This window comes from Lathamus discolor, chromosome 15 (assembly GCF_037157495.1).
Source record: "Lathamus discolor isolate bLatDis1 chromosome 15, bLatDis1.hap1, whole genome shotgun sequence".
In the NCBI taxonomy this organism is placed as follows: domain Eukaryota; kingdom Metazoa; phylum Chordata; class Aves; order Psittaciformes; family Psittacidae; genus Lathamus; species Lathamus discolor.
In genome coordinates this window covers 1,495,394-1,503,086 of record NC_088898.1, presented here as the reverse complement: position 1 = coordinate 1,503,086, position 7,693 = coordinate 1,495,394, and the positions used below count along the sequence as shown (strand labels likewise).

The 7,693-nt window shown below is 64.0% G+C and overlaps 1 protein-coding gene across 1 annotated transcript; it reads right to left on the bottom strand.

Moving 5' to 3' along the window:
• Positions 1 to 510: 510 nt before the first annotated feature.
• On the bottom strand, positions 511 to 6,131 carry LHX3 (LIM homeobox 3). Its single transcript, XM_065695255.1, has 6 exons — positions 6,062 to 6,131; positions 3,393 to 3,564; positions 3,021 to 3,223; positions 2,696 to 2,847; positions 2,409 to 2,580; positions 511 to 929 (listed from the first exon to the last, which is right to left on the bottom strand). Exons 1-6 carry the CDS (start codon positions 6,129 to 6,131, stop codon positions 511 to 513), a joined length of 1,188 nt encoding a protein of 395 aa, XP_065551327.1.
• Between the last annotated feature and the right edge of the window lie 1,562 nt (positions 6,132 to 7,693).

The following is a 7,693-nucleotide window of genomic DNA, read 5'->3' as shown; positions in this document are numbered from 1 at the left end:
ACATAACATACCGCATCGGATATAAAATACCTGCTGGAAGAACAGTTTCCTACCATGGGTTTCTGACGTGATTCACTATTAACATTTCTCCTATAGAAATATAGACATTGTCACACCTTTTACCGTGGATGAGGACTTTATTTTCTCTTAAAAAGGTTTCGATGTGGATGGGTGATGAAACAAGTCCTCGCCTTGGGGAATGCACCGACAACAGAAAGCAAAATACCTCATATCAAATCTGTAAAGCACAAGTCTTGGTGTTTAGTAAAGACACAAGAATGGGCTTGGACGCTCCATGTGCCCGTCACTGCACTATAACTGTCCTTGCCCACCGGCCTCCAGCCCCTGCCTCTGGGTCACCATCTGAAAGCGCATCAGCTCTCTCCATGTCCTGATGCTTCCCTGCCCCACTCAGCAGTCCCGGTTTGTCCCTCCTTCATTTCCAGGGGCAGATGCCGTCTCACAGCACCGAGTCCTTTCCCTTCCCACCGTGTGGTGATGAATCCTCTATCAAAACTGAGCGTGGTCGACTTCATCCAGCCAAGAGGCCGGGCTGGCGGGGAAATCCGGGTATCCCCCGCTGCTGCCGGTGGAGAGGTCGGAGCTGGGTCCATTCCCAGCCAGGACCCTCATGGATGGAGGCACCCCCTGTCCGCTTTGTCCCATGATGCCCAAGCCGTTGTCTGGGTAAACCAGGCTGGAGATTAAAGGCTGGTGGCCTGGCAGTGCTTGCAAGGAAGCTGGTGACTGGGGTATCCCATAGGGGCTGTTGGATCGCAGGTCATGGTACTGGTCCTGAGCTGGGATGCCACTGTGATCCAGAGCAAAGCTCCCGTTGGTCCCAGCCTGTCTACCCAGAGCAGGGGATGCTTCATTGAGATTGCTGTAAATCCCATTGGAATGGCTCATCTCAGACATAGAGGGCTCATCTGAAAGAGAAACGGACTGGTTTTACTGGGAGAGCAATGGCCACGGCTGGCATTGTTTGCATGGGAACTCCTGCAAGCTCTGGGCATAAAGAGATTAAACGGGTGGGAGCTGAGCAGCCATGCACTTCCCTCTTGTAATTCCTTATTATTCCAATTCTTGCCCACAGATCTTCATAGAAGGCCATGGGATTATTATTTTTTCTGAGTGCAAACACCTGATACATTTGGGATTTTAAAAATAAGCCCCCAAAAATACATATTAGAATATGAGCCTGTGAGTTAAAGATAATCCCTTAAAGGGGAATGTGAGCTCAGCGTCTTTGCGCCTTTTGCTCTGCCTCTATTGGGCTGTGAGGTTTATCTGGAATTTTGATAGCGTTTTTAGGAGCTACCTGAACATTCATTGATGGGAGAAAACCTCCCCATTGCTCAGGAGAAAAGGACGCTAAATCCCAGCAGTGATTTTCTGCTCAGGAACCGGTGAAACGCGTTTGTACGACTTTAAAACACTTGTGGAAATACCAGGATTTTTCAAGTTACCACCAAACCCCGTTTGCATTCGTCAGAGGCAGCGGGAGCTGCGGTGCTGCCCGGGCTGCAGACCTGTCTGTGGCATCAAGCTGGCAACAATTGTTTAACACTGTTTAGTCATTATTCAGTGTGAATCCCTATTTAATGGAGCTGATGCACAGTGTGAATAAACAGCGTTGGAAATCAAATAGATTTTAGGAACACGAGGGAGAAGCTGGGATGCAAAGTGTGTGTATAAAGACCCACAAGTAATAGGCGTACGCGTGTGTAAACACGCACACAGTTCTGCGTTCCAGCTGCTCTCCCGTATTCGCAATACCGGTGTGCACAAACACCGGTTTGGGCACAGCGGTGGCACAGACCAGATGCTGGTGATAGGTGTGGGGTGAGAAGTGCTGGTGTAGGCATGGCCCTGGGTTTGTCTCCAAAGGTGAGACCTTCCGGTGCCCAAACCTCCTGGTGCACAGCATCTCCCTTTTACAGCCCAGTGGAGAGGTCACAGCTCCCGCAGAGCTGGGAGTCCTAACGCAAACAAACCCCCTTAAACAGGGCGGAAGAAAGATTCCGCACACCTTTCCCCCTAAAGCGCCCAGCGATTCCGGACCCCGGGTTTTGTACTTCCAAGACCCTTTGAAAGGGCTGAACAGGAGCAGCGGCTCCAACACCCGCGACGCTGCCCGGGAGCTCTCCCCGCTCTCCCGCTGCTCCCTGTCGGTGCTGCCGCAGCCCCGGGGGAGCGCAGGTTCCGCTGCAGCGGCTCCGGTCCCCCCCATCCCGGCCAGGACCGGGCAGCAGGGGCCGGAACGCGGTGAAAAGCGCGGCTCTGCGCGCCCCCGCCTCGGGCTCGTTTTCACTCGTTGTGTTACAGCTGAAGGTTATTAGCGCAGCACCGGGGGGGGAAGCAGCTTCGTGGGGAGGGACCGCACGGGGCAAAGCCCCTTCACCGACCTGTGAAGGAGACCTCGGCGTCGCTGTCTGGTCCCTCCTCCTGGATGCTGTCCTTGTCGGACTTGGAGGTCCCCCTGGACCGCTTCATGTTCCTGAAGTACTGACCCCACCGCTGCCTCCCGGCGTCCTTCTTCAGCCTTTTCTCCTTGGCCCTGCGGTTCTGGAACCAGACCTGCAAGCGGGGCAGGCCGGGGAGCTCCCTCGCTGCCGGAACGGGCCCCATCTCCCCGCCGCTCCCCCTCGCAGCCCGGGCAGCCCCGGAGGGGTCCGAGGGCCGCCCCCCTCACCTGCACCACCCTCATGTCCAGCCCCGTCTCCGAGGAGAGCTGCTCCCGGACGTGCCGCGCCGGTTTGGGCGAGTTGTTGTACGCGTTCTTGAGGGTCTCCAGCTGCTTGGCCGTGATGGTGGTGCGGGGCCGCTTGGCCGTGGACTCGGCCTCTGCCGACACGGGGAGAGTTAGAGCTGAAGGAGCCCCTGCCAGCCGCCCCCCGACCAGGGGTGCCCCCAGCATCCCTCCCGCCCGGTGCGTGAGCGCGTCCCGGAGGGCAGGAGGGCCCAGGGCCGGCTCCCTGCTGCCCTCGGGGGAGAGGGAGGGACGGGCCGAGGGGTACCTCTCTGCTTGGCCGTCTCGTAGTCCGCCTTGCAGACCAGCCTGCTGTCCTCCATGAGGTAGAACTCGTCGCCGGTGGCCAGCTGCCGTTTGCAGACGATGCAGGCGAAGCAGTGCAGGTGGTAAACGAAGTCCTGGGCCCGGCGCACCACCTGGGTCGGGGGGATGCCTTGCTGGCAGGCGGCACACTTGGTCCCGAAGCGCCTGAGCGGGGGGGGACAAGCGGCGGCCGCTGAGCGCGGCGGGGCCCCGGCGCTGTCCGCGGCGCTGAACCGGCCCCGCCGCTGTCCGCGGTGCTGAACCGGCCCCGCCGCCGCCCCGGCTCCCGGCGCCCTCCCCGGCTTCTCCCCTGCCCCGACCCGTCCCCACGCACTTGAAGAAGTCTTCCTTGCAGTAGACGCCGTCCCCGCGGCTGAAGCACTTCTCGGCCAGCTGCGTCTGGCAGTCGGAGCATTTCAGGCACTTGCTGTGCCAGTGCCGGTCCAGGACCTTGAGGATGAACCGGTCCACGATGTGCTGGTTGCAGCCGGCGCACAGCGGGATCTCTGCGGGGAGGCAAACCCCGTCAGCCGCCGCCCCCCGACACCAGTTTTGGGACGAAAAAGATTCGTATTCGTTCAAATCCGTTGACGCGGGGCCGCCTGAGCCCCGCGCCGCGCCGCGGAGAGCAGCGAACCCGCGGACCGCGCACCCCGGGGGAAGCAGCCGTGAGCACCGGCGAAAGCAAGGAGGAAAAGGATGGGAACGCAATTACCCCCGTGCCCGCCCGTAAAGTTGCTGCTCAGTTATTCATTCCAGGCGCTCTATTCCCCCCCTGCACTCCAGAAATTCCTCCGCAAATAACGGCGGGAGGGAAAGAAACTCCCGAAAATCACGAGGATTGCGCTCAAAATACAAACGCGGTCGGCTCGCCCCGCCGCCCTGCAGATACCAACAGAGATGGCATAGAAAGAGATGACATAAGTGTACAGAGAAATAGGGGTATCGGACTAAACAGATTCAGTCGCCAGAAAACAAAACTGTAAAGATATGCGGACATAAATATGTAGATATCGGTATATAGGGATAGAAATAGGTAGGTGAAAATGTGGATCTAGAGGTAGATCAATATAGATATATCGGTATAGATACAGATGGAGACAAACATAGGCTCGGCTGTATAAAGATGTAGAGTATCTATATACAAAAGTAACTCGATCTAGGTACAGAGGGATGCGCAGCTCTGCGGAGGGGAGCGGTGCAGACGATGTCCTTGTAGGCATTCCCCGTCTCAACAATTCGCCGTGTCCAAACAAATAACCCCAGACCCCGGCGGTGCTGCAGGCAGCGGCACGGCGACCCGGCAGAGCCCCGCGGGGTCCCGCGCAGCCCGGCCCGCGGCTCTTACGCTGCATGGCGACACCGCGGACGCTCCCTCACGCGGGCCGCAGGCACTGGCGCATCTTCCGCGGGGTGCGGCCGCAACTCTCCCCAGGTCCCCCCGGGCCGCATCCACCGCCCCGTTGCCGGGGTGCGGAGCAGCCTCACTCCCCCCCGGGCTCCCCCACATCACGGCGGCCGTTCGGTGCCGTCTCCCCCATCCCCGGCCGCGGCCACCCCTGCGCAGCCGGGGTTTAATTCACTAAAGCGGGTCCCTCGGAGCCGCAGCCCTCGAGCCGGTGCGGGTCTGAAGCGCCGGGCGGGCGCTGAGCTTATTTAATCCCCCCGGGCCGGCGGCGCGTCCCCTTCCGCCGCCCCTTGGCTGCTTGGGCACGGCGGGAGGGCCACGGCTGCGGGCGGCGGCGGAGGCAGCGCCGGCCGCGGACCCGGGCTCGTTGTGAGCCAGAAACTCGGGATCTGCCCCCGGTCCGGGCAAAGCACAGCGCGGCTCGGCCCCCCCGGGCACCGAACCCAAGCCGGGCCCGGCTGCCGCCGCCCTGCCCCGGCCCCCGCCCCGGTGCGCCCCGCTGCTCCCTTCCCGCTGCCTCCCCGAGCCCCGACGGAGCCTGCTCGGGGACGGCGGGGCCGTGAACGGGGGTCGCGTCCTACGGGAAAACAGCGTTTCCGCGTCCTTCCTTTCCCCGGGGGTCGCTTTCGGCGGTGTCGCCTCCGGCTCCCCCGATAGCAAAAGCATCTCCCGATGCGAGCCGTCAAACGCGCAACGACCGCGGCTGCGACGCCCGCACCTCGGAAACGCAGAAAGACAAAACCGGGCAGGACGGGGGGCACCGGCCCGACAGCGGGAGCTGCCCTGCCCGGGGGTTCGGTCCCGGTGACATCTCGGTCCCCGCACTCGGGGGGGCCCGTCCCGGCTCCTCACCGTTGTGTTTTTAAGGCCCCGTCGGCCGCAGTCGATGCTGGCCAGAACCGGGGCGGCCCCGCACCGGACCCGGACCCGCTGCCCGGGACCCGGCTCTGCCACCCCCTGTGGGACCCTCGGTGCCCCGGATACGCCAGGGGAGGCCGGCGCGGCTCTCCCCGCCCCGACGGTGCTGTCTCCGTTCGTTAAACGCGAGGAAAAAACGTTTAGGAAAGGAATCAACGGGAGCTTTCCCCAGGCGGGGAAAAAGCCCGATCGGAGCCGGGCGGGGGCTGCGGGGGGCTCCCGCCGCCGGGGAGGGGGTGTCCGCGGGCAGCAAATCCCCGTTTCCTCCCTGCCCTCGTTGTGCGGGAGCGGCGGGGCCCCGAGGCAGCGGCCGCTCGGCAGAGCTCCCGCCGGGGCCGGGCAGCGCCGTGAGCCCGGGGCAGCCGCCGCCTCCCCCCGGGAGCTATCGGGGAGCCCCAGGCCCGGCCCGACGGGACACAAACGGGGCCGCAGCCGCCGGCGTGCGGGGGGCAGCGGGGGGTGTCCGGTGGCAGGAAAGGGCGGAAGGGAGCGTGGGCCGGCCGGGACGGACCGGGCCGGACGGGAGGGACCCCTCGGGGCCGCCGGGCCGCCCTCCCTCCCTGTGGCCAGCCCCGGCTGCAGCCCCGAGGGCGCCCCGGGGAGCGCGGAACCGGCGCAGGCGGCGGCCGGCTCCCGCCGGGGCACGCGGAGGTTTCCGCGCTCCCCCCTTCCCTCACCTGGGCTCCGCGGGAAGGGGCAGAGCTCCGCGGCCTTCTCCGAGCCGGCGCGGACCCGCTCCAGCAGCATCGCGGCCCCCGCGGGCGCGCCGGGCGCCGTCCGAGGTGCGCGGGTGGCTGCGGAGGAGTGGCGGAGCGGCGCGGAGGGGAGCGCAGGGAGCGGCGCCGGGGGTGGCCGCCGCCGGCCGGGGCGGAGCGGGGCAGGCGCGGGGGGGCGGGCAGGGGGCGGGCACGGACCGTCGGGCCGGGCCGCAGCTGGGCCGCGGGGCTCTTTAGCATCACAAAAGAGGGAAGGGGGGGGGGGGGGCGTTGTCCCCCACGCGAGGCCGGCGCGATGGGACCGGGGGAATCGACGTCGGAAGGGGGGAGCCTCCCCCGGGCCCGCGTTTCGTTTGCCCCCGGGGCTCCCCAGCACCGCCCGTGGGGAGCGGGGGGGCTCTTCCCCCTCCGCTAATTAGTTCCTGAACAGCGAGGTAGCGGTGGGGACTCGAGTCTGACCCACGGCGACCCTCGCCCTGCGGCTGGGGGAGGTTGCACTGACTGAGGACGGGGCGGACACGGACGTGTGTGTGCGGGTGTGCACTGTGCGTGTATCTGCGCGCGGGTGTGCATTGTGCGTGTACCTGCGCGCGGGTGTGCATTGTGCGTGTACCTGCGTGCGGGTGTGCATTGTGCGTGTATCTGCGTGCGGGTGTGCATTGTGCGTGTATCTGCGTGCGGGTGTGCGTTGTGTGTGTATCTGCGTGCGGGTGTGCAGGAACACGCGTGTGCGCACGGGGGTGTGGGACAAGAACACACGCGGCTGCAGCGGTAGTTGTGTGTGTGCAGGGCTGTGCCCACTCGTGCACCCCTGCATGCAGCCTGCGTGGCTGTGTCTGTAGCGGGATGCTCATGCTCTGTCCCACGGGTGCTCGTGTGTCTGCGCGTGTGAAGGCGTCGGTGCGATCACGGCCGTGTTGTGCCCGTCTGCGTCCCCCCGTGTGCGCGTGCCGGGGTGGACAGCCCCGTGCGTGCGCCCCGCTCGCCCCAGGCAGCCGGAGCTGGTAATTGTGGTTGTTACCGTGAGCCCGTTAATCCCCGAATCCCTTTACCTCCTGCTCGCAGGGGATTACAAATTAATAAAAGCAGCTTAGGGCCGGGAGCCTCCCAGCACGCACAGATGCTCCCTCCGGACGGCACCACCGCGACTTTCGCCCGGCCCCGAGCTCCCAACCTCACGTTGGCCCCGCACCTACAGAGCGTTGGATCGAGCAGCCAGGGCCCAGGGCAGCCCCCAGCACCCGGTCCCAAGGGGCAGCAGCTGCGTTACCCTTGAGGGTGGTGAGGACAGCGCACGTTTACCCCTGGCTGCGTTTGTCCTCAAGACATTTGGGCGCTGAGGCCACTCGTCAGGCTCCCCAGGGGAACGTCACTGCTTCCCAGGCAAGGTCATGGGCCAGCAAGGACATGCACGTGGCTCTGGAGCAGTGCATGGCAGTGCCCAACTTCCAATGTCCTTACCCACACTTCCCAGTCCTTTTGATTCCTAACAACACCCTGGAGCACCTCAGCAGGTAGATAACCGGTGCTCTTACCAGGTCACGCATCCCACACTCTCCATGTCAGTATGGATGAAGCCACAGAAGGATTCAG

Coding starts and splice junctions, on each gene's coding strand:
- LHX3 (XM_065695255.1), bottom strand. CDS start 6,131: ATGCTGCTGGAGCGGGTCCGCGCCGGCTCGGAGAAGGCCGCGGAGCTC. Junction 3,224..3,392: donor TGCAAGGAAGACTTCTTCAA/GTGCGTGGGGAC, acceptor CCCCCCGCTCAG/GCGCTTCGGGACCAAGTGTG. Junction 930..2,408: donor CGCCGAGGTCTCCTTCACAG/GTCGGTGAAGGG, acceptor TTTCTCTTTCAG/ATGAGCCCTCTATGTCTGAG.